The sequence below is a fragment of the Vulpes vulpes genome, chromosome 13 (assembly GCF_048418805.1).
Source record: "Vulpes vulpes isolate BD-2025 chromosome 13, VulVul3, whole genome shotgun sequence".
In the NCBI taxonomy this organism is placed as follows: domain Eukaryota; kingdom Metazoa; phylum Chordata; class Mammalia; order Carnivora; family Canidae; genus Vulpes; species Vulpes vulpes.
This window is the reverse complement of record NC_132792.1, coordinates 61,820,904-61,847,141: the sequence shown is the minus strand read 5'-3', so window position 1 is coordinate 61,847,141 and position 26,238 is coordinate 61,820,904. Positions and strand designations below refer to the sequence as shown.

The 26,238-nt window shown below is 35.5% G+C and overlaps 1 protein-coding gene and 1 pseudogene across 1 annotated transcript in view; one reads left to right on the top strand and one right to left on the bottom strand.

Moving 5' to 3' along the window:
- The window catches only part of PREX2 (phosphatidylinositol-3,4,5-trisphosphate dependent Rac exchange factor 2), a 278,636-nt gene that overhangs the window by 109,978 nt on the left and 142,420 nt on the right, over nt 1–26,238 (top strand). The window contains exons 9-17 of the mRNA XM_026012258.2: nt 485–634; nt 3,918–4,062; nt 8,232–8,332; nt 15,820–15,923; nt 16,635–16,684; nt 19,276–19,351; nt 22,090–22,162; nt 25,408–25,550; nt 25,652–25,744. Coding sequence (XP_025868043.1) covers nt 485–634; nt 3,918–4,062; nt 8,232–8,332; nt 15,820–15,923; nt 16,635–16,684; nt 19,276–19,351; nt 22,090–22,162; nt 25,408–25,550; nt 25,652–25,744 — 935 coding nt within the window. The remainder of the gene's footprint in view (nt 1–484; nt 635–3,917; nt 4,063–8,231; nt 8,333–15,819; nt 15,924–16,634; nt 16,685–19,275; nt 19,352–22,089; nt 22,163–25,407; nt 25,551–25,651; nt 25,745–26,238) is intronic.
- On the bottom strand, nt 9,769–9,836 carry LOC140595252 (U4 spliceosomal RNA; annotated as a pseudogene).

Genomic DNA, 26,238 nt, shown 5'->3' with positions numbered 1-26,238 from the left:
TGGTATGTTCCATTCATTTGTTCTGATTTTTATTGTTTGGTTCATTAAACACTGAGAATTGTTCTGTGGCAGTATAGTTTGCTTTTGCGAAACCTAGAATAATATTTCAAAGGAATATTAAAAAGAAAAAATGAACCTGACACCTTAGATATCTGATTATTGAGATGAAAATCCTTTTAAAAGTTCTTTTATTGCTTTAGGAACTTTAACAATATTTCTGGACATAGAGGAAAGGAATGTTAATAAGTTCAGATGTTCAGTTTCATGTAATAGATTAATGTTATGATTTAGAAATGTTCTGTTCCTGAGAACTGACTGCATTTAATGTATAAATACTTAATTTTTTGTTTTTATATTCTTCATTAGCAAGTATAAAGATACGTTAAAGAATTCTGTGATCTTGGAACTGTTACGAATTAAATGATTGTATTGATATAATATTACATATTATTTTTGTTGTTCACCTTTACCCATTAATTTCCAGCTGACTTCCATAGCAGTGGACACATTGTTGTCAATGGATGGAAAATACATAACACAGCAAAAAATAAATGGTTTGTGTGTATGGCAAAAACACCTGAAGAGAAGCATGAGTGGTTTGAAGCTATTTTGAAAGAAAGAGAACGGCGAAAAGGTAGGTGTATGAATTGGGTGCTATTATACTTTATGAAGATTCTAACGTAGTAAGAGGGCAGATAATGGGCAGAAATTATAAGAAAGTAAAAAAGCACTCAGATTCACTTGGATTTCCCATGTGGTATAAGACCCATGCTAAAACAGTATTTTGAATACTTCTAATATTATTACTAAAAGAAAAGAAAAACCTTGTTTAGTTAGTAAAATAATGCATTGTGGCCAGCAGTGTCTTTTAAATAGTATCCTAGTCTGTTGAGGCTGCTATAACCAAATACTAGACTGGATGGTTTATAAGCAACAGAAGTTTATAGCTCAGTTCTGGAGGCTAACGGCCTAAGATTCAGTGTCTAGTGAGAGCAATTTTCCAGTCCATAGATGGCCATTTTCTGTGTCCTCACATAGTAGAGGGGCAAGAGATCTCTTTGGTGTTTCATTTATAAGGCCACTTAGCCCATTCCTGAGGATTCCACCCTCATGACCTAATCACCTCCCAAATGCCTTACCTTCTAGTACCATCATATTGGGTGTTAGGTTTCAACATATGAATTTGGGAGATATGCAAACGGTCAGTCTACAACAAATATTTTCATTTGCTTTAAAATTTGTTCAATTATCATTGCACCTCATTCTTGCCATTTCTAAAGCGTCATCATGGAGTTTTCCCATAAGAGACAAACTTCAATAGTACAGCAGTATTGTAGGGACTTCAACAGTTATATATTTAAAAGTACATTGAAAATTTCTAGATCAAATATGTTAGTATCCTAATTATAGAATAAGGCACTTTAGATATACATTAACTTTTAAAAATTGTTATAATGCCAACAAGGAGTTTGTTCATATGAGGAGTCCTGGTTCAAAACCGCTTCATATTTTTAGCAAGATTTGCAAAAAGGTATTTGATCTGGCAATGTTCAGTTGTGTGAGGTTTATTTTTATTTTATTTTTTTAAGATTTTTTTTTGTTTATTCACGAGACACACACACACACACACACACACACACAGAGGCAGAGACACAGAGAGAGGGAGAAGCAGGCTCCATGCAGGGAGCCTGATGTGGGACTTGATCCTGGGTCTTCGGGATTACACCTTGGGCTGAAGGTGGTGCTAAACCGCTGAGCCAACCAGGCTGCCCAGTTGTGTGAGGTTTATCCGCAATTAAGCACATTTCTGAAACTCAGCTAGGAAATGCAAATGCTTGTGTTACTACTAATTTCTTTACCAAATAATTGATAAGAAACAAGATAGTATTTATTCCTTTTCCCCAGAGATTTAGGAGTAAAATATCTCATTGCTGATGAAATTTCAGAACACAAAGGACTCTTTCTTCCATCTTCAAAAATTTTCCCTTGAAGAACATACAAAGCTCCTAATTCTATTAAAATATTCATAGTACACACTTGTTTGAGAATCTCCAAAGCATTTTCAAATACTTAACTCCTTTGGTTGATCTTGGAGAGCCAGTTCGAAAAACTTAAAACAAAGATTATGAATACATAGCTGATTCTTTAAGTTTTGTTGAATCTAGCAATCAATTCAAATAGTGCAGAAAATCATTTAAAAGGTAAAATAAATGTTTCATCAAGTTGAACCTTTATTTATTTGGTTTTTCAGAATGGGTATGCATATAGATAGACCTAAAGTGAAAAGGAAGGGAGGAAGGAGAGAAAGGAAGGAGGGAGGGAGGGAGAAAGAAAGCACATTCTAGAAATTTATGTTAACAGGTTCTGTTAATGGATTGTTCTCTATTACTGACATGGGAATTGCTCTTCCATTGTAAATAAAAATTTTAGTAAGAAATTTTGTAGCTAGAAGACTAAAAATAATTCCAAGTATTTCTTCTGCAACAGTTCATCAGTCCCATTGGCTGATTGTGGCTTTCAGCCACAAAGGCTTTCAGCTTTGACACTGGTCCCCTCTAAGAAGGATCCTTGCCTGGGTTACCTATTCCCACCAGATTCATGTCCGGGTCTGCATTGCCACTTTCTCCATCTTTATGTCCTGCCTTGTCCTCTCTCTTGAGCTTCGTATGCATTTGTTCCTCTGACTCTTAGCCTCCACCTGAACATCCAGAGTCAACCTGCACAGTCTTGGCCTCCTCCTTACCTGAAACCCTTTCCCAAATATGCCTCTTCCCCCTACTCCCCAGTTTGGCTTTCCTTAAAAGCTTGGCAGGCATCCTGATCTCTCTTTTCTCCATGATGCCCACATTTAACCTTTTGCTGTATCCTATCGATACCACTTCCTGGAGATTTCTCAGCTTCATTCTCTTGGCCCTGGGGCCCCTACTGTTGTCTGCAGGGGCTTGACGTTACCTAAGTTTTTGAGGTCTTCTCCTAATGATGGCTCTCTTTTTAAACCCTCCACCTTCAGTTTATTCCTACACTGTCATCTGAGCTTTGTTTCCAAAGCAACAAAACTTTATTTCCTGTCCTGCCCTGCTTTTCCCGTCCCTCTGGTCGAAACCCTTGCATGTTTCCCTGATACCTCAGGGATGAAGAACGTGGAATCTGCAGTTGCGCAAGGCCCCTGCCTAACCCAGCAGCATGCCCCCTGACCTCTCCCCTCCAGCCTGGAGTTCAGTACCCTGTGCTGCTTCAGAACCTCAGGTAGCTCTGGTGAACACGTCCTCTCTCTCTGAAAATTCTCTTCATTCCTCTGCATTTAAACATTGGTCTTCTGTGAAACCTTTCTTAATGTTTCTCGGAGGTAAGATGCTCTGAATATGGGATGCCTCAGTGGCTCAGGGTTGTTTGAGGTTCCATGTTTGACTCCGGGCATGACCGCGGGGTCCCAGGATTGAGTCCTACATCAGGGTCCCCACAGGGAGCCTGCTTCTCCCTCTGCCTATGTCTCTTCCTCTCTCTGTGTCTCTCATGAATAAATAAATACCATCTTAAAAAAATGATTGCCTGAATATGCCTTTATTGTGTCACACTATCTCCTGTAAGGCTGTTTTGAGGGCCACCTCTCCAGTTGTGCTGATCAAATTCTGCAGAATGGGTGCCTGGAGCCGCGGTGCAGCTGTTCTTCCTCCACTGGCCAAACCATGTACCTTTGAGCACAGTTTGCACAAAGGCACTGGACAGCCCTGGGGATCATGTCCTGACCATCTCCCTGGTATCTCATGAGCTTCTTGGCGATCAGAGCCCTATGGTACAGAGCTCTGTATCTGCAGACCTCTGCACATGGGAGATGTGCCATAGATGTTTGTTTAATGCAGACATGAGTGAGTGGGGAAACTTTTTCAGTTACCTGTCCTTTGTTTCATTTTGGATAGGTTTAAAATTAGGAATGGAGCAAGACACCTGGGTAATGATCTCCGAACAGGGTGAGAAACTTTATAAGATGATGTGCAAACAGGGAAATCTGATCAAAGACAGAAAAAGAAAATTGACCACGTTCCCTAAATGCTTCCTTGGAAGGTAAGGTCGGGAGTCTGGGTACATGTATTTCTTTCATATTTTCACCATGTCCTGTGTTGACCTTTCTTTAATGATTTTTCTTTTCTTTCTTTTTTTTTTTTTTGTTTACTTTAATGATTTTTCTTTAAAAAATATTCCTCTGGGCATTTTTGAATATTTCTTTAACTGTGAACATTTCCTGGCCCATAGTGGGATGAAGGAATGGACTCAGAGCCAGAAATCATAGAAAACTTAAGACATCTATCCATCCACACATGACTTCAACAATTTCAGATATACCGTGTTCTAAGGGTGAAGCAGATGCAGGGCTGGCAGGCAGGCGGGCTCAGAGTCTAGCAGGGATGTGAGTACAGGCCTAGAGTTTGAGAAGACTCGGGAACGGAGAACACACAGTCTAAACTCCCAATTAATTCAGCACTTTGGCAGCTGGGCTCAGCATGAAGGAGTGTCGATGAGTCTGAAAAAGAGGGTCATGCAAGGGACCCAGCACAGAGCAACAGGCAGGGAAGTTGCCTGGGCTTTAGCATAGGTTTACTGTGTGTCCTTTGGGTTCTGAGGACAACTAGACGTGGGGGTCCCTGCTGAGCGAAGCCTGTGGGACCAAAGGTACTACTGCTCAAGCCAGGCCCTGTGCTGGCTGTCCCTATATGTTATTTCTAATCCTCAGATGCATATACTTAGAAGTTAAAAGCTTTGTATTTTTTAAAGATTCAAAAACCAGCGATCAGGGAGTTTACCATGCCCACCTTCATATAGCTATTAAATGCCAATGTCAACTCTATAAAAGTAGTCTGGAGTGCTAATTCTAAGTCTGGACTTGGAACACACATCATAAACAGACTGTCTCCTACCTCTGGCTAGTTAAGAGATTTGGGAAGTTTAACTTTCTTCTTCCTCTCTAAAAAATGAAGATGATTATAGTGCTTACTTGTAATACCTCCCAGAATGTCTTCTTGATTCGTTATGCAGACACAACAAAATAACCACAGGCCACACCAGCTCCCAGCCCTGTTAGAAGAATATAAGCCAGGAAACCCTGGCCTGCAGGGCAGTATGGGGTCTCTTCATTAGTGGGCATGGTCCTTACACCAGACCACACAGCTGCCAGCAAGCTGGTGTCACTATCAAGCCCTGGGTGATGGCTCTTGTGCAAGAGAAAGAGCAGATGTAAGCCCACCTTGGCTTAGAAACCCAATGTTGCAAAGAAGACCCTATTTTTTATAACAACCCCATGGACATAACTTCCGGGGTTCTCATAGGGACATGCCTGCTTCTAAGAGTCGCTTCAGGCTATAGCTTCTCACCAGGCATTTATTAGTATTCCATTTAGCCAGCAGAACTCATTTTGACCATAAGCAATGCTTCCTGGTAACACGGCTAACACCCTGCCTGCATCAGGTTCTAAGGAAACAGAGCTACAAAGTTGACTCAGGGTCACGTTTTCTTAATTAAAAGAGCAGGGGTTTTATTAACTCTTTACCCTATGATCTCACTTGGCCATAGTGCTAGTTAGTTACGATGGTATGTGAGCCTTCACCATCCATAGTGCTGATACACAGGAAAGACTCAGTAAATCTTAGCTGTGTTCACTGTGGCTTTTTCCATAACAACACACTAGCTCTGTGTTACAGCCCAAGTTTGAGATTGCTTTTGACAGGATCACGATCCTTTCACAGAGTGTTAATGGGATCTTCCTGTGATTTCAGTAGGTCCCACAATAAAGCCGCCCATTAACTTCCTTTGGTAACCAGTCTCTTTTCTTCCTCTATGCTCCTAATTTATAGCAATACTTAGAATGTGCTCTTTCTCTCATTTTAATTTGATGTATTCAGATTTCAGAACGGAGAATGATGCTTGAGCTACATACCAACCAGCTCAACCCATTTGTCAACCACTGATATTAATAAGTGCTCAAAATGTGCCAGGCACTGTGCTGAGTTCCTGGCATTTATCAGCTCATCTAATCCTGTGACAGCACTGTGGAATTGATATACTTTTTTAAAAAAATTTATTTATTTGAGGAGGAGCAGAGGGAGAAGGACAAGCAGATTCTCTGTGCTGAGTGCAGAGCCCAACGGGGGGCTTGATCCCAGGACCCTGAGATCATGACCTGAGCCAAAGGCAGACACTTAACCGACTGAGCCACCCAGGTGCCCCCGGAGTTGATACTCATTACTTTTGTGCTATCAAGGAAGAGACCTGAAGTTTTACTTCTTTTCAGATTTTCTTCCTTTTGGATGATTTCTATTTAATAGAAGAATTGAAAGCATTTTAACAACTTCTTCTGCCTGAAAATGTACTTGTTAGACTCGATACCCACTTTTAGAATTCTGCAACCCTCAGTTATTTGACTTTAGTCATATGTGTTGCTTTCAGTTTTGTAATAAATGGAGAAGTAATCTCCTGACACTTTCTATACCTTGGCTTCTCTGACCTCTGTGCAAAATTGAAACCATTCTAAACACTATCCATTACTTTATGTAAAAGTTCAAATGTTAGATTTTTATAACATAAGCATTATAAAATATTTTATTGTAAAACGTTTCTGTGTTTAGTGTTTTCTTAATGATACCACATGGCCATATAAACCATCACTACTGAGCTGGTGCTCTCCTGGGTTACAAAACATCATCCTATTTATATGTGATGTCTGGGGCTCCTCTCCCCACCCTGAAATGGTAAAAGATATGAGCTGTCATCCTCCCTAGCCTTTCACAGCCACAGCAAATATATGTGGTAGACAGTTCTGATGGAACTGTTTTGTGCCAGAGTATTCCTTTTGGATGACAGTTTAAATTAAAGAATGGATTTACTAAATAACTTTATTTATTTGCTTGTTTATTTTTAAAGATTTTATTTATTTATTTGAGAGGAGAGAGAGAGTAAGTGCACAAGTAGGAGGAGGGACAGAGGTAGAGGGAGAAGCAGACTCCCCACTGAGCAGAAGGCCCATGCAGGGCTCCATCCCAGGACCCTGAGATCATGACTTGAGCTGAAACCAACTTAACCAACTGAACCACCCAGGTGCCCCCCATAAATGACTTTAAAATTTGAAAACAATATAATAAAACTTTTGGTGTGTATTTATATTGGTGCAAAATAAATGACCACATACCTAGGGCTTTAAACAACACCCAGTCATTAGTTCATAATTCTATAGGTGAGAAGGAAATCAAGGTGAATGATACTGGGCTGCCTGCTTAGGGTCTCAAAGGCCAAAAGCAAGATGTGGGCTGCGCTGAGGTCAGGCCCTTATCTTAAGGCTCTGAGGAATAAATCACTTGCAAGCATATTCAGGTTCAGAATTTAGTCCTCAGTGATTGTAAGAGTAAGTCCTATTTGTGTGCTGGCTGTCGGCTAGGACCACTCTCAGAAGCTGCCAGCATTCCTCGCTACATGGCCCCTCTATTTTCAAAGGCAACAGTGGCTCACTGAATCTTTCTTGTGCTTTTAATTTTTCTTACTTACTCTTATGCCACCCGCCTGAGAAAGCTCTTTCCTTCAAAGTGCTCAACTGAGTCAAGCCCTCTTGAATAATTTACATGTTTTAAGATCAACTGACTTGGGATTTTATTTACATATACAAAATACATTCATAGCACTACCTATGTTAGGATTTGATTACAAAACCAAGGGATGGGATTCTTGATGGGAGGAGGGAGTAGGAGGACATGTTTGGAATTCCACCTACCATATAGGGTATGCAATATTTTTGGTTTGCCTTCTTGGACTTTCAAACACACTAGTTTTCTGTGCATGGAAAGCCACATTCCAGACCGTCTATCTCTTATATTAAGTCGTTATTGTTCTATTTATTTTGCCTGTTAGCCCTCTTTAGGATCTGTTTTTATTCTCTTTATAATTAAAACTGCTCTGAAATTTTCCCTTTGTGTTTATTAGAGGTCTTAGTGAGTTGAATAGTTATTATGTGTGGTTTAGAAAAGGGACATGGGTTTTCCAGAATAGCATATTTTTTTTTTAGAATAGAGTAAAATTTAAATAATTTTGGGCTTCACATGTGTGGAAAAATGCATGCTGAAATGCACTGCAAATATTTCTTTATATTTGAGATTCCTTCCAAAGCTGCTTGATGAAAGCATGGTAGAAATAGACTTCCTGAGGGAGGACAAAAAAGACTATTTAACCATTTTACTGTATTTCTATTGCAGTGAATTTGTGTCATGGCTGTTGGAAATTGGAGAGATTCACAGGCCTGAGGAAGGTGTTCACTTAGGACAAGCATTGTTAGAAAATGGAATCATCCACCATGGTAATTATTTTATTAGTTACTGAACTATTTATCCATCAGTTGGAGGCATCTTAATTCCTTAATCAATTTAGCTTATAGTAAATGTCCACATTATAGAATGCTTATGTATTTTTAACAACATTTCTAGTGCCTAACATATACAGAACTGTAGTTCTGGGAGTTTTAGGGAGTTGGGTTTATGGTGATATATTTGCTAACTTTAATACAAATGGCCACAAAACAGGTAAAAATTAGAAATGCAGGTAAATGTGGGACTGTGGTAAGTTCTAATTAGAGTATTTGGGACTGTTTTATGAGGGAAAGTGTATTAATGTTAGGCATTGTAGAATGAGTAGGACTCTAAGTGGGACAGAAGGGCAGAGAACGTCTTGCCCTGATGAATAGTATAGATACTCAGGCATGGAACTGGGAAAGCTCATGGTGGTCTCTTCAGGAACTAGCATAGGATCTCTCATGGTGAGACAGTATAGGTCACAGATGAACATACTGGGGAGGAGAGGTGTAGTATGAAAGGTAAGCACATCTGATTCCACAAGATCTTAACACTCTGGCTGTAATATGTAGGGCTTATTCTGAAGGGAGTGAGGAGATGATGGACACTTTTAAGCAGAAAAGTGGCCAGAACTTGGCTCTAGAGCCCTCACATGCAGCAATGTGGAACACAGAGTGGAGACATTGGAGACACTGCAGGGAGCCCCATCCATTGGGAGGTCCCCACCTTTCCCTGCAATGGGAGGATGAGGGCTGTGTTCTGTGGCATGATGACAGTGGCCCATCTGGGAGGTTTTGATGAAGCCGGAACAGCATATTTGGCAACTATTGCCTGGGAGATGAGGAGTGAAGTGCAAGATCAGATTATTCTGAGGTTTCTAGCTGGTTGACAGGGATGATTATTCAGGAGGAGGAGCAGGATAGGGAGAGGATAAAGAATTTGTGGTAGGCTGGGTATGAGACATCCACAGGGGAGCACTCAGCATGAAGTTGAAAATATGTATGTTAAGTTCAGAATAGAGGGAGATCCAGAGACAAATTTGGCAATCATTTCAAGAGAGGACCAGATTCCTGAGAACATCAGTAACATAGAAAGAAGAACACAGTGATAATGAGACTGAGAAGTAAAACTTGAAGAATTTCTTATGTAAAATGTGGGAGAGGAGAAAGAGGGGGGATTATGAATAAACATGGATATTTGGCTAAGGTATTTCAGTGTTCCTTTTTTTTTTTAATTAGAGTGGGACGAAAATGAACTGTATCTTCCCAGTTTTTCCCCACCGTACTGGTGCTCTGTAAATTCTACCACCAAAATAGGTCCCTAATTAGACAGCTCCTCTCACTTCCAGGATCCCCACCTTCTTCTCAGTAACCATCCTCTCCTTCCTTGCTTCCACTTTGGTCCTCCATCCCTATGATACACCCTACAGATAACAGCTGGAGACCTTGTAATTAGCAATAATCATGCCTTGGATAAACCTCATTGGCTACAATACCGCCACTGCACAAAGCATGGAAACCTTTTAAAACAATGTAAGATCAAGGTATTCTGCTTATCATCATCTGCTGATATCCCATTAAACTCAAAGAAAAATCCAGAATCCCTTATCAAAGTCTGGATCTCTTTTCCGTGGCCTGAAAGGCCCCATGTGATAGGGCCCCTGACATCCTCTGTGACTAGGCACATAGTGTCGCACCTAATTCATTACATGGTGGCCCCTGTGGCTTACTGTCTCCTCCTTGAACACTCCATTTGGGATCTTTGCTCTTGCTGTTCTCATTCAACAGTTATTTATTAATTCCTAATATATGCTAGGGACCTTTCTAGGTGCTAGAGAGATAGCAGTGAATGAAATTACAAAAGTCACCATCTTGTCTTCAGTGACACTCTGACTTTTAGAATCTTATCCCATTATTGCAACAAGCTGTGTTTTTAATTTTAATTTTCTAAATTTTCTTTATAAACTTATCATGCTGTTTTATTTGTTTATTCCTTCTCTATCTCCCATACTTACTCTGGCCCCGAATCAAATATAAATACTATAAGAACGGGACCCTTGTTTGTTAATATATAGTAAATGGCTGGAGTGCCCATCACGTGTAGGTGCTCAATAAATATTTGCTCAGTGGATAAATAAATGACTAATTATATTGTGAGTAAACAGATAATACTGATAAATTGTATATGATTTTGTACTTGATTCTTTGGTACCATAGAAACACCATGTAGCACCAAGTATGCTAAAAAGCATTATCCAAAATCTTAAAAGTAAGAATGAAAAGATGATATTGAGCTAGATGGCTTTTCTCTTTGCTGCTTCTCTTTCCTTTGTTCTAAGCCCAAGTCCAAGTATATACTTGGGTCAAGAAGGGAATATATTTGTTTTGTCCTGCAGTCCACTGAAGCTCAAGAAGGTGGAATATAGACAGGTTTTGCATACAATCATAGACCTTCAGAAATCACGTGATTCTTGTCTCATTTATACTGTGTACTTCCGGGGACTATGTCTTACCAGACAGAGCAAAGAAGGAAAAAAATCTGTTTATGAACACCTCTGTTTATTTTTTTCCTACCTGACTCTTTCCTTCATTCTATGTGTAGGATATTATATGAGGTACTTTACGTATGTCAACATGAATAGTGACTTTATTTCGTATGGTCTGGTAGTCTTAAGCCTGTCTTTTTACCTTGTTTATCAAGCAATCCAGCTGTTGACATATTTCCTTTCAGAAAGGTAGAAATCTACTAGGATGGGAGAATTAATTTTTGGCAGGGAACTCTGAGAAGGAATTGGTTAATGCTAGCTGCTATAACAAATATACCACCTAACTACATTGATTTACATTCTAGAAGCTATTTTTTCACTCAGGTAAAGTCACTAGTGGAAGATGGGGTTCGGTGCTCTCCCTCACACAGGGTTTTGGTGTCTGATAGAGGCTCACCTACTTTCAGTGTAGAGCTCTTAAAAGTCATGTTGAAGGAGTAGTGGAGTTTTTGGGTTAATGGGCCTATACACTCCCCATTGTGTCTTACTTTTTTGTGCATGTCTTTAGATGCAACTTAGTTTCATGGTCACTCCTTACTGCAAGAGAAACTTAGAAATGTAGGGTAGATTCATGTCCAGGAAAAACAAAAGCTAAACTGATTTGATCAACAGTGACCCAATTTCTGCTACTGAGACATAGCTCCCAGGTCAATATTAAAAAAATCACTGGAATTGTTTTAAAGCCAGAGTAATCATTATATAAACTCATCAATATTTTATGATTATATCATCATGTAATAATCATAAAAATAACTTTTAACATTTCTCTTTCAATGGAGGTTTTTATAACTTCTGTTGTTAATTTGAGTGACTTCATACCATTATGAATTAGAAACAAGAGAAAAAAAGATCCTAAAGCTGTCAGCAATTGATGTTGCTCTTTGTTTAAAAGATTATCTAAGAAATACAATCTTTGTACTTGTACAATGCTTACTGTATTTAGAAAGAGCTACACACTAAGTTTGTTATAATATTTTCTTTTTTGACTATGAGATACCTTGTAATAAACAAAAGGGCATTACAGAAATTTTATACCCAGAACTGGAAAATTCAGGATGTGGGGGAAGAGGATGTCCTTTGAAGGGGCTAATAGGTTATTTTCAAGCCACCCTTCCACTCTTGCTTTCATATTTCATCATGATGACCTAGGAATTGTATGAGGAGTAAGTCGCTTATTTGCATAGTGCATTGGGTTCTGAAAACTCAAGACATAACTCTTATGGATGGAATTTTACTGACTTTGCAATGACAAAACTTATTACTTTGCCTGAAATTGTGAGTAGCTAGCCAAACATTTTCATGTCAATTGTAAGTTAGTACAAACCCGAGTTGGAATAACATCTTCATAAATATCTTCATGAATCTTAAATATCTTCATGAATACTCTTTTAGAGTCTGACCTGTTCTTCAGTTCATAACTGCTAAAAGCTCTTGAAGGAATCACTGAATTCCATTGAGAACCACCCTTATTTATTTTGTTAAAGTGTTTCTCACAATATTTTTAATTGCCTCATTCTAAAGAAAGGGAAAAATCAACAACATAAGATTTTTTTAGTAAGGGATATCAGAATAGGAGAATTCAGTCCTAATCAGTTTATCCTCCAACTTCAGACACCATTTTCTCCAACATAATTTTATAAAGAAAGAGATTAAATTCTGGATTAAAATTTATTTTGAATTTTCAAAGGTAAAGACTTTTGATTATTTAACGTAGGAGAATTTAAGTCTTTTTGAACAATGATATTTATAACCCAATTAATTCTTTTTCTGAGAAATAAAGCCCTGAATCCTCCCTATTATTAACATTCTGTTTTTCACAGTTTGATTTTAGTGGCCTGTACTATTATTGTTATCAGAATTTGATCATTTGTAATGTCTGATTTGGCATATAGAATTTTTGTTGCTAAAAGCAATCACTTTTTTTAAGTGTCCAAAATTAACTAGTACAGATTCCCCCAAACTAGGAGGAGGAGAACACATTATGCAACTTCACATTAATAATCTTATTAGAATGTAGAGATATGCGCCAAACATGGTTGTTTTATTGGTATGTAGTTCCAGCTGCATTTAGTGAAAATAGAGTTCCTAAAATAAAGTTGAATGAACCATCTGTTTTAAAGAGTGAAAGCAAAAAGATTTGACTATTATTGCCACTATTCACATTGCAAATATCGTTGAGAACTTTACAAAAGCAAAGCCTTGATATACCAAGGAATTGCTGGGTTGAAGCAGCATACGCTTTCGCGGTGATATGCTGATATATTTTCTTATTTGAGTTTACTATTTACATTAGAAATACTTATGCAAAAATTTAGAGACCTCATTCATTATATCCAGTAGTGTGCTGAAGTCGGCTATACAAACTTAAAAGAGGTGGTAATTACATTTCTTAGAAATTTGCAAGCTGGTTGTAAAGCACAGCTATTATTAAAAATTATATGAACAGATAGCACATACATTGTATTATAAACAAAGTTCATATATTATTAAAACTAATTACTTCCTAATTATTTTACTATATTTTATTATTGTTTACGTTCTTGGTGGTATTTATATCTATTTTTTCTGTATGATAGAAATACTAAATAATAATATATCACTGCTCATCTAACTCTGTGTTCAGTGACTTTATTTCAGTAGCTTGATATTGGCCAGTGTGGGAGTATTTAATACCACAGAAATTGGTGAATACTACAGATTGGCACTCCTTCTCCCTCACCACCTAGAGAGCCAGTTGTATCCTTAGTAATATCACAATATTGTATAGTTGTTTAGAAGATGGTGTGAAGCAACCTTTCTCACATGACCTTAATTCTCAACAGTTAATAAGCCTATTTTTCATGTTCAAGAAGTTGGAGGGAGTGCATTTGAATGCAGAACAATTCACTGTTTTTCCAGAGCAATAGCTAAGAACCCAAGATTAATTATGAAAGTCACAGGAGTTTGCTATACAACTAAGCACTCCATTTTTTAAATTTAATTTCCCTATTTTATTTATTTATTTAAATTCAATTTGCCAACATATAGTATAACACCCAGTGCTCATCCCATCAAGTGCCCTCAGTGCCTGTTACCCAGCTACCCCATACCTCTACCCATGTCCCCTTCTGCAACCCTTTGTTTGTTTCCCAGAGTTAGGAATCTCTCATGGTTTGTCTTTCTAATTTTTCCCACTCAGTTCCCCTCCTTTCCCTTATAATCCCTTTCACTATTTCTTATATTCTACGTATGAGTGAAACCATATGCTGATTGTCCTTCTCTGATTGACTTATTTCACTCAGCACAATACCCTTCAGTTCCCTCCACACTGAAGCAAATGATGGGTATTAGCTGATGGCTAAGTAATATTCCATTGTGTATATATATATATACCACATCGTCTTCCATTCATCTGTCGAAGGACATCGAGGCTCCTTCCACAATTTGGCTAGTGTGGACATTGCTGCTATGAACATTGGGGTGCAGGTGTCCTGGCGTTTCACTACATCAGCATCTTTCAGTAGTAAGCACTCCATTTTGATTAGGAATTTTAAACTACTGTTTGTTTTATCATGGCAAAAGACATTTGGGCCCAACATTTCCTTGAATTTTGAAATATCAAGACAATAATGTATTTCAGGGACTCTTAGAGGATAAAAATGAAAAAGGTAGATTGCAGAGAAGAAATAAATAACTAGTCTTGAGACATGCCATACGATTGCAAAATATTTCTCTCGATATTATTTTTCTTTTTTTCTTTCACACATGCTTTTTTCTTTGTGGCTTGATATGGGGAAAAAAAGGTGCCAAAAGGCTGTGTTGTCTATCTTTCTTTGGCAGCAATCCTGTTTCAATCTGATGGCTGCAAGCCATGCACATGGTTTGGGTAGGTTGGGGTAAAATAGCTGAAACTTCACTTACGTTTGTATGTGTGTGTTGTGTGTGTGTGTCTGATAAGTCTTTTGGCTTTCTCTGGATTCACCAAATGTAGTTCATGAAAATTAATTCTGCCAACTTTTTCTCCCTCTTTAACATTTTTAACAAAAAATAATCATCTCTCTATCTTCTATCTAATCATGAAAACACAGCCCCTTGAGGTAAATTATCTGCTCTGCAAATGTTGCATTCCTTGTAAAGAAAACATTTAAAGATAAACTCTTTGAGGTTTAATTAATTTTTTTTTCCTCTTACAAACAATCATTTTTGTTAGACTATCTATAAAATATTTCTGGAAAAGAAGAAAACTTGAGAGGAAGTTAAATAGGAGTCTTTATGAATATGAAACCCTTACCTCAAGAATGAAAGTGAAGGATGACCATTCTCATTTCCACAAAGGAAAAAAAAAATAAGTGACATGTAAGAAAAACATTCCTCAGTTTCAGAAAACTTGAAATTTTGGAATAAGTTACATACTAAAATTATATAATCTACACCAGAGTTCTAAACACAGAATAAACAGTCAAGATTGGTATATGTGTGGTCTTGGCCTGATTGCTGTGGGATAAAATAGATAAATACTAAATTTCACCTCTAGGACTGAGAATTGAATTATAACTTACTAATTAGATTATCTGCTTTTCGAAGGACAGTTTTTGCTTAACTTTGTGGCACTGTGAAGAAATAGAAAACACAACTTTGTATATTTATATAAATAATACACTATACACATACTCTTGCTAACTAAATATTGTATATTTATATAAATAATACACTATACACATATTCATATTATGCTAACTAAATATTGCTACTCTATTTCTTAAATCACTATATGGAAATTATAAATATATAACAAAATCTTATGAATCTTACTGTCAAAATACTGGATTAGTATTACTGTGTTAGAAAACTAAAGTTTTTGGTAAACTACAAGTTTAAATATTTGGGAATATGTATTTTATAAATTTATTTGTTTTTATTTGCCACATTTTAGATTGTCAATATTTTAATATATTGTTTCTATGTTCTTAGTTACTGATAAACACCAATTCAAGCCAGAACAGATGTTATATAGATTTCGTTATGATGATGGAACTTTTTATCCAAGAAATGAGATGCAGGATGTGATTTCAAAGGTAACAACCTCTCCCAGAATCTTTTATCAAGAGCAGAGTTCATGTTGTTATACTTCACTGAGATAAAATGCTGCTGAGAGACTTAAAAAAATTCTTCTGGTGTAGAAAATAGCATTTGCAAGCAAGTCTCTCAATTTCTTTTTTGCTATTTAAAGAATTCTAGGGTTAGATCATTTTTTTCATTCTCTTATGTAGTTCTAAATGGAAGTAATGAAATTGCATCACTCAGATTATATCCACTGAAAACTATGTCACATGTAGCAACAAGTGGCCTATAATTCAAGTATAATCTTGAATAAATTTAAAAAATACATAAATATATAAAATTTATGTAACATCAGTTTTCTTCGCATATTTGACAAAATTTATATTGATATATGATGAACATGTAGTGTGAGGTATTGCTGCATAGATTTATTTTCTGCCTGTATTTTGAAGTTTTACATTTTAAGAAAAATAGTTTTAAAAATGCTTTTTTCTATGTATATGTCATATGTATATGACAAATTCATAGCACAACTTAGTCCTGTTTGTAATTATTTAAGTTATATTATTTTTTTTTATGTAATACAACAGATGAATAACTTTTAAATGGTAGAGATTATATAGTGATTTCAGAATGTTGACAGTGGATTTATTAGTCTCAAAATTTCGTTAGTCTGTCCTTTGAGTGATCTTCCTTGTTTTTGACATATCTTTATTTTATAATAGGGAGTGAGATTATATTGCCGTCTCCATAGTCTGTTTACTCCAGTGATTAGGTGAGTCTGATTTCTAAGTTCTGGGCAACTTATTTGGAAATATTTATATTGCATATTAGGTAAGCAATGTTCAGCTGCAGACTCTTGGCTTATTTTATTTTTCTTCCATAAGTGAAAATTATACTTTCAAGATTATTTTAAGTAATAATTGATCTGAAAATTTTTCTAAATTTTGTGAAGCTCTAATTATACAGTTTTTTCCATGGCTTTTTATTCTGATTTCTAAAATTATTTGCCTATACTAAATTATAGACTTCATAATGAAATAATCCACATTTAGTTAATATTTAGTTAATAATAGTTGACTAGGAGATGATTTGGAAATATTATTTCCTATAAATACCACTATGATTATTATGTATTGATTTTTCTTCATCAAGTTGTATAATCACATCTTTGGCATGCATTTTCACAGTATTTTCTTCTAACAGTCTTTTTTTCCAAAGAAAAGATTTTGTACTTGAAAATTAAGAACTAATTGGAGTTAATAAGTAAAATTTTATAATTTTGTTCTCTAACATGATTTCCCTTTTGAAGAGATATGCCTTTTTTAAAGTGGAATCTTAATTTTCAGTTTATCTCTCCAGAAAGACATCAGAAAACTGAGTTTTGTGTTATGATTACTAATAGAAGAGATGTTCTGGAATATTATTGTTTTTTTTATGAAATATACACTGATAGAATGTAGTATGATGCTACGCTCATTTCAAATGGCCAGATGTCATCTAAAACTTATTGACTGAAACTTAATATTCAGGACCAAAAAAAAAAACACGGATGCTTCATTTCCAAAATGAATAAAAAGTCTTTTCAGTCATGGCTATAGAATCCAAATGTTTGATGTGCTGTGTTTCTATTTTTCATTCTGGTTTCCAATTCCAAGGAAACTCAGAACTTAAGGAAAAAACTATCCAGACGTGACTGTTTTAGTGTATTGTAATGCTCACTAATGTTTTATAGAGAACACAGTGCAGATCCTTGAGGAAGAAACAGAATCTTATCCATTACTCCTAAAAATGCCTTGTCACAAATAGGCTTCCTTAAAGTGAAAACAAGTGAAAATGAACCCGTATTTATTGATTCCCTACTAGATTTCTAGCATAGCCACCCTGCAAATATTTTGCATAACCTAACACTAAAAGATGGTTACTTCACTCAATAGCAAGTGGGTACTTAAATTTGTTTTTTCTGCTAAACTCAGAAAAAAATAATGGTTACATTTTTCATGTTACCTGTGTATATGTAGATTTTGTATGTGAGAAAATGTGCTCTGAAAATGTATTTTAGCCATATGGGATTTCTTATCAAGAAGGTTACATTCCATAAGAGCTGATAAGAAGGAATTGTTCTTTGGCTAGTAATGACAATTGTTTATGAGCTGTCAAGGAAAAATTTATGGGAAAAAACTATAAAACAGATGGAATGTATGATAGTCATGCTTTTAATATGTGTGAACTCAGCTTACAAAAAGAAAAAATATTTGAGTGAAGAATTCAATGACCCACATGTGTTTTATAATATCCTGACTACCCTTTCCCTTCTTACTAAAGTTTATGGAAACCAAGATGAAATGGGCAATGAGGTATCAGAAACATGGAGAGAGATTTTAAAAGATTTTTTTTGAAAAAAGAATCTGCTGTTGATTACTAGCTAACTTAATGTATTCATTACTAAGATCTCAGAAATTTCAACCATTTTTCGGGGACTTTTCCTTTTATGAAATTAGATAAAATGATGTCAGTATTAATTGTCAATTGCTGACAGGGGCTAAAGAACTGTGAATAGAGCTAGTAATTATTTATTACGTCAAGTTGTTTGCAGTTCAGATCTTTTGACATTTTGAAAAGACTGTCATTTTCTCTTTGATCCAGGCCTGCAGAATGAATGCATTATAGATTTCTGCTCTGGGGGCCCCATTCTGATCAAGAGCACTTGTTGGTATCTAACTTCACTTTGAATGATTTCTCAGATCTGGAAAGTTTACTGAAAGTAGAGGCTAATGTAGAATCAACTGGTTCCCTTGGTTTCCTGGGGATGTGGTGTCACTTGTCCATGTTCTGATCAGACAAGATGAATGACAGGATTCTCAGCATGTTTACCTCAGGCAGACCTGCTGTCTGCCACTGCAGCTGAGCCAAATGGAATAATGCTCCTGTGTAAATCCAGCCTTCCTGGAGAATTCAGGAATGAAAGGATTGCTTTATTCTCCACATTTTGATGAGATTTTTTTGGGTAGACTCTATCTTGATTTTAAGGGAAGAATTCTATTTTGTTATTCTTTTAATGAGGTATTGTGTTTCTAGCTAAGTTATTACCAGATAATATATCAGTAATAATATACTTGTGTATAAGAAGATGTCAAAGGAGAAATGTCCTGTTTTGGTATCCTTGTCGGTCAGTTCTGATATGAGGTAATGAAGGAATTTTCAGGTATTATGTATACCTCGGAAACCTCTCTTATCTGCACATAATTTGGATGATACATTCAGATTATATTTAGTAAACTTTTCTGTTGTATACTGATATTAAATGAAATGTTTTCCTCCACTTATCCCCTTGCTTACTGGTTTTGTTTTCTTTTTCCTTTATAGAGATAAAGATTACCATCTAAGGACCTACAAATCTGTAGTCATGGCCAACAAACTTATAGACTGGTTAATTGCGCAGGTAAATAGACAAATAGAAGTTTCTGAGTTACATTCACTGCTGCTTTAAGCTTTGAGGTGATCAGGGTACCTTTTTTTTTTTATCACCATGTGCAGATGACACACAGTGAAATAGCTAATATAAAGCAGAGTTAGGATTTGAATCTAGGTAATCTGACTTCAGAGTCTTCAAACTTAATTTTTATACTATTCGGTCTTTCAAGAGAAAGATGTTCCTATTTTTAAAATATCAACTGAGATTCATCAAAAAAAACTTAAGTGTAGGGTATCTGGATGGTTCAGACAGTTAAGCGTCTGACTTTCTCTCTCTCTCTTTTTTTTTGTTTTGTTTTGTTTTGTTTTGTTTTAAAGAATGCGTCCGACTCTTGATCTCAGCTCACATCTTGATCTCAGGGTCATGAGTTCAAGCCCCACATTTGGCTCCATGCTGGGCATGCAGTCTATTTAAGAAAGAGAGAGAGAGAGAGAGAGAGAGAGAGGAATAGAAAGAGAGAGAGAAAGAAAGAAAGAAAGAAAGAAAGAAAGAAAGAAAGAAAAGAAAAGAAAAGAAAAGAAAAGAAAAGAAAAGAAAAGAAAAGAAAAGAAAAGAAAAGAAAAAAGAAAAAAAAGAATCTTAGGTGTAATTTGAATATTACTGAAGAATATCTATGCACATACACTAAAACCTCTTGTATGGTTTGTTTTCTAATTTGTTTTAAGATACTGTTTATTAGTCCTAGCAAATTATTCTAAAATGCCTGTGCCTTTCTCTTGGTTAGATAAAAATTGGGCTTTGACCATATAAGCTTTAATATTTATCTACACTCATTTTAAATAAGAAAGTATGAAATTTATTGTTAATTGTATTTATTTAGCTCAGGAGCTATGGTAGGTATTGAAAAAATGTTATTTGCAAATTAGGGCATCTACCCCAACATACTAGATATTCAAATAAAAATTTAAATGTTTTATTATACTGGGTCAACTAATATATGCTCACATGTTTTTCATTGATTAAAAAACAACTTTGATAGAACTTACTATTTTGGGGTAGGGGATATTCTTGTTGAAATGTTATCATGTTTAGATATATATGTCAATTTCATAAGCAGTTTTACTTTTTTGTTATCAAAGAAAGTGATCTATTCTTTGTTAAATATGAATAACATTTGATAATCATAATTTTTGTTTCAATATTACTGTTTAATTCATATTTGATTCATCTGTGCACATAAGTGTTGAGATTTTTATTTAATATTAATTTCTAGACTACCCAAGACTGCCTATTTTTGAATTTATAGCACTAAAATGTATTTTATTTAGAAGTTAAGATTTTAGATTAAACCAAACAATTATTTTTATATAAAAACTGATTCATACATGCAGTGGGTTTACTAGAGTCAGAGCCTTTTACAATATTATGGTCAAATGTGCATCATTAGAATTGGTTCTGTACTTGGTGTCAGAGTTGGCATTTTACACAGAAATTATAATCTTATAGAATTCACATGAACTTGTTGTGTATGTTGACTATGTGAGAAAACTGAAGAAAGTTTTTTGAAGTGAAGATTGGTGCCTAATAAATATTTAAAGTTCTGACTCAGGAACCAGTGAGCAGCTTTTTTTCTTCTTTTTTTTTTTTTGACATTGTTTTACTTTTCAAATGTGAGTATTAGAATAATAGAACAGGCTATCCAAAAACTGGACCGTATTGCAATTATTTTTTTTCTTCAGGTTTTCTTAGTGGCCTATTATGACAATTTCTTAGAAATGGTACATACTAGAAGTTGGGGTGATGGACTGGGACTTAGGTAATCTACTATCAGATGCTTGTTCTTCTGATTAGTTATGTAAAGTTGGACAAATCCCTTCATTTATCTAGATTTTTATTTTCACAACGGTTTACTACTTAGGGAATTATTATCTAACAGTAAAAGGCACAGGGACATTAGAATAACTTGGTAAGGACTAACATTAGATACTTTGAAACAAACAACTTGACTGGGAAGAAATGAGATGAGAAAGCACTTTCTAACCACAAAATCTACAACTCTTAAGTTTATACACACACGTACATATATGTACGTATGCCTATTCCTATATATGAATCCATACTTATATGAACAAAATAGAAGTTTTCTAGATAAAAACATAACAGAAGCTTGGATTGGGCTTTCATTTTTTTCTTCATTTATATGATCTGATTATTTTTTCTGCTAGATAGTAAAAGAGAAGCTTGCATTTACAAGCTCAGCTGTACAAATTGCTTTTAGGGTCTTAGAAATCACCCTACATTAGTAGAGTTTTTTAGGGGTCCTTTAAAGAGCAAGGCCATTTAGTAGAGGAATGTGATAGCAGAGATCATGCATGATGATTTTTCGTTAACTTTATTTAGTGTGTTTTCAATATATAGGATGTTTTCTTGTGGTACAATTGGGATACAAGATTTAAAAAATAAGAGAAATGGATCATTTGTGGTAGCAATAAATTTTAGCTACTTATATATTTTCATGTTTAATACAATATGGTTTTTCTCAGGAAATATTACCTCTTTGCTTTTCACTTAATGTCAAAAAAGATGTTTTCATAATTAAATAAATGTTTTATAGCAATTAAGTGCATCACGGGCTTATGAATGCGATGTGTGCCTTAATAAATGACTGGCTCTGTCAGTATGGTGCTGGGAACATCAAATGTCATAAAGACACAACAAAGCCTTTAGTTGCCTATTAAGATATGCCATATTTTTGTGGTTAACAGGGGGATTGCCGCACCCGAGAAGAAGCAATGATATTTGGTGTCGGTCTCTGTGACAATGGATTTATGCACCATGGTAGGAATTTTTATTCTGGGAGATTACAAATGCATTTTACTGTTTTGTTTTTGTTAGGGCATTGGGAGTATCTCATTGTTTTAGTGAAGTCATTTAGAGATGAACCAACAAGACTGTATGGGTCTTGCCATGTATCCATGCTGCATCATATCTGCATTCAATTTCACCGCTGGTGCCATTCCAATGTCTAGTTGCTATTATCTGCCAGTTGCTATGACTTCCCTTCTATTTTTCTAGACTGATTCCAGAAGAACAAAATCTTGAACTAGAAGTTGTTGTTTTTTTTAAGTAGCTTCTAAAAAAATTGAAATTGTTTTAGATCAGACTTATGGGTTTTTTTAATGTCAGTATATATTTAAAATGATTAAATGAAAGCATATATTGTCAGATAATTATTGTTCTTTTTAGAAAAATGCTTTTAAAATTATCTCAGAATAAAATTATAAATCTCTGGGAAAAAATTTCTTTTATATTGGCTACTAATTAAAGATTTTGTTGTTCGATGACTTCATTCCCCCTAAATTTATAAAAATAATGAGACTTAGTTTTCCCTCTCTATTCATAGCATCTTAGAGATTCCACAAACCTAATCTTTTGCACTGTTTACATGTATATAACATATATATGTATATTTATAAACACATTTGGTTTATGTATATATACCTATTTGTCAGTTACTTTCAGAAGGTTATTACCTTTTTTTTTAAAAAAAAGATTTATTTATTTTAGAGAAAGAGAATGGGAGAGAGGGCAGAGGGAGAGGAGGAGAGAGAATCTTAAGAAGATTGCCTGCTGAGGGTGGAGCCTGACCCCAAGCTCAATCTCATGACTCTCAGTTGGTTGAGCAATCAAGAGTCAACTGCTCAACCAACTGAACCATTCACAAGGTTATTACCTTTTTATGAAGAAGAAAGTATAACAAAGCTTTCAATGATATTGAGAGCATTTTTGGTTAGCCTACATTCATTTGGGATTTCCATTACATCCCACTATGTATCTCTAGAGCACTATATGAGTTGTGATAGAGAAATATCAGTCTTTGAAGAACAAACTATTGAATGGGAGAAATGACATTATTATGGGGAATTAAAACAATAATATCAAGCTGAAAGCCTTCAAGTATTTTAATTTTCTTTTTTTTAAGATTTTATTTATTTATTCATGAGAGAGACACACACACACACACACACAGAGAGAGAGAGAGAGAGAGAGAGAAAGAGAGAGGCAGAGACACAGGCAGAGGGAGAAGCAGGCTCCATACAGGGAGCCCGACTGGGACTCGATCCTGGGTCTCCAGGACCACGCCCTGGGCTGAAGGCAGCGCTAAACCGCTGAGCTTCCAATTGTTTTTCTTTTTAAAACATCCAATAAGCCGTAACTTTATCTAAATATTTATGTCAAAATATTGAGTTAAGGGTGCCTGGGTGGCTTAGTCAGTTAAGCATCTGACTCTTGATTTTGGCTCAAATCACAATATCAGGGTCGTGAAGTCAAACCCAGTGTTGGGCTCATGCTGGAGGTGGAGCCTGCTTGAGATTTTCTCTCTCCCTCTGTCTGCCCCTCTCACATGCTCTAAATAATAAATAAAATAACAAAAAAATAAAATATTGAGTTAACAACAATAGTTTCCCTACAAAAGTCTATGTCAGTTAAGCACAACAAATTTGGCTCCTGCCTGTCTTTATTGATATCCTTTCTCACTCCTGTTAGGCATAGTATTTTGTAGAGGAAAATAGCAGTAGCAAAACACCATGTGAGTTTTGTGGAAGCACTTGGGTCATGTAGGCAAGACCTAACTTAATCTCAAGTAGAATTTTCATTTCTGTTGTCAACTGTGGCATGTTACTTTTTAATTGGTGGTTGATAGTTTTCATTTGTTAACCCAAGTTGCCAGCCAGTCTTCCAGTCTTCCATCCAAAGATCAATACATATATCACCAGTTATTATTTGGAACTCTGTAATAGTAATGAAATAAAATAGTTTTGTATTGCTTTCTGTATGCCCAGTTAATCACACTTATTGCTTCATTTTTGGTTCTGTGCATTATGAAGAAGGTTTTATTGCCCCCCTTTTACTGATGAGGAAACTACAGTTTAAAGAGTTAAGTAACTTTCCCAAAATCACACCCATAATCAGACCCAGACCTGGAGATCTGTCTCATCTTAAGCCAAACCTTGTACAGTGCCATGGGACCACTGTCTTCCATTAGCTTCCCAGCTCAATGAATTGCCCTGTTCCAACAAGTGTGATTCTACCTACCAAGGACAGATAAATAGAAATAGAGAAGATTTCTCTTTCAAAACATTTTGACACCTGTCAGGATCTCATTGAATATAAATTTCTCTCCATTGGTATTTAGCCTTATTTTTAAAAAGATTAATGAAACATAAACCTTATGTCATTAGGGTGTGTCAGGGATCTTAGGGACTTGGGGGGGAACTATCAACATAGATAAAAGGGGGGGGGGAAATGACCTTTATTGAAATAAGATTATTTGAGAATAATGTTTTGAAATAGAAAAAAACTAGGAATTAGTGGAAACTAAAATTACATTTCACCCAGAAGATATATTTCTGGTTTGAAGTGTTGATAAAAGTGACCACAGTGGGAATCGTTCACACACATAAGAGCAACACTTACTCATTTGAGTTTTCCCATAATTGTTCGGGATATTAAAAACTTACTTTGAATGTTTACTACAAATTCAAAACACTGTAGGTTTTTATGTTTTGGATTGCATACATTTTTTATTCATTATAATCTTTCATTAAATTTGGGTGAGTACAAAACAGTTAACTTATGAAAAAATACTTAAAAATTCACAATTCTTTAGTTAATAATTATTTATTTATATTTTTATATTTTAAAGATTTTATTTTATTTATCCTTGAGAGACAAGGAGAGAGAGAGAGGCAGAGACACAGGCAGAGAGAGAAGCAGGCTCCATGCAGGGAGCCTGATGTGGGACTTCATCCCAAGACTCCAGGATCATGCCCTGGGCCGAAGCTAGATGCTTACCTGCTGAGCCACTCAGGCATTCCAGTTAATAGTAATTTAAAAGAAATATCAGTTTAAAGCTGTCAGAGGAAATAGAACAATATCATAGGGATACTTGTGAGTGAAATTTCTTCTAAGAGTATGACATTGAGGTTATGGGACAGGTATTCGTTTACTGAATGTCTATTAATATGGAAAATGAGGTCAATTTTTGGATTAATTGAAACTATTTGAATCTGTTTTTGTAGTCCTTGAAAAAAGTGAATTCAAAGATGAACCCCTACTTTTCCGGTTTTTTTCGGATGAGGAAATGGAAGGATCAAATATGAAGCATCGTCTAATGAAACATGATTTAAAAGTTGTGGAAAATGTTATAGCCAAATCATTATTGGTAAGCTTATTAATATGTATAAGTTTTCTTCCTTTATTCTGTTTGATTTGTACCTTTTTTCATAGTTCCTTTGTTAATAACGTTAATATTTTGCATTTCAGATTAAATCCAATGAAGGCAGCTATGGTTTTGGGTTGGAAGACAAAAATAAAGTTCCAATAATAAAGTTGGTAGAAAAGGGCTCTAATGCTGAGGTAATGTAAAGTAGCATTTTTATTTAAATTTCTTGTCCATGACATACAAATATAAAATTTCTAAACAAATTGAAATCAGCTTTTAAGTGTCTTTATTAAAAATAGTGTTTCTGAATAATCTTACTCTGAGTTTCTACCAGATATTGGGATTTGTGAGAGTCCATGTACTCAAAGATAGTTGAAAGGAGGTATTGTAAAGATTGATAGTTGTGAACTTCTTGACCTCCTCGGAAGTCACATGGCTTATCCCATGTCCCTGGGACTTCCCTGTTCATCAGTGATTGGGGAACCCTATGGAGACTGCATTCAGTGAGACACTATTATGTATGTCAGATAACTGTTCCATTAAATCAAGGGCTATGTCTTTTATTTTCCTATCACTTTTGACTGTCCTAAAAAATATATATATATATATAACTTTCACCAGTAAAGCACATGCTTTAACTTATTTTCTCATTAGATTAATGCCAATTGATGTTCTCTCACCTTATCAG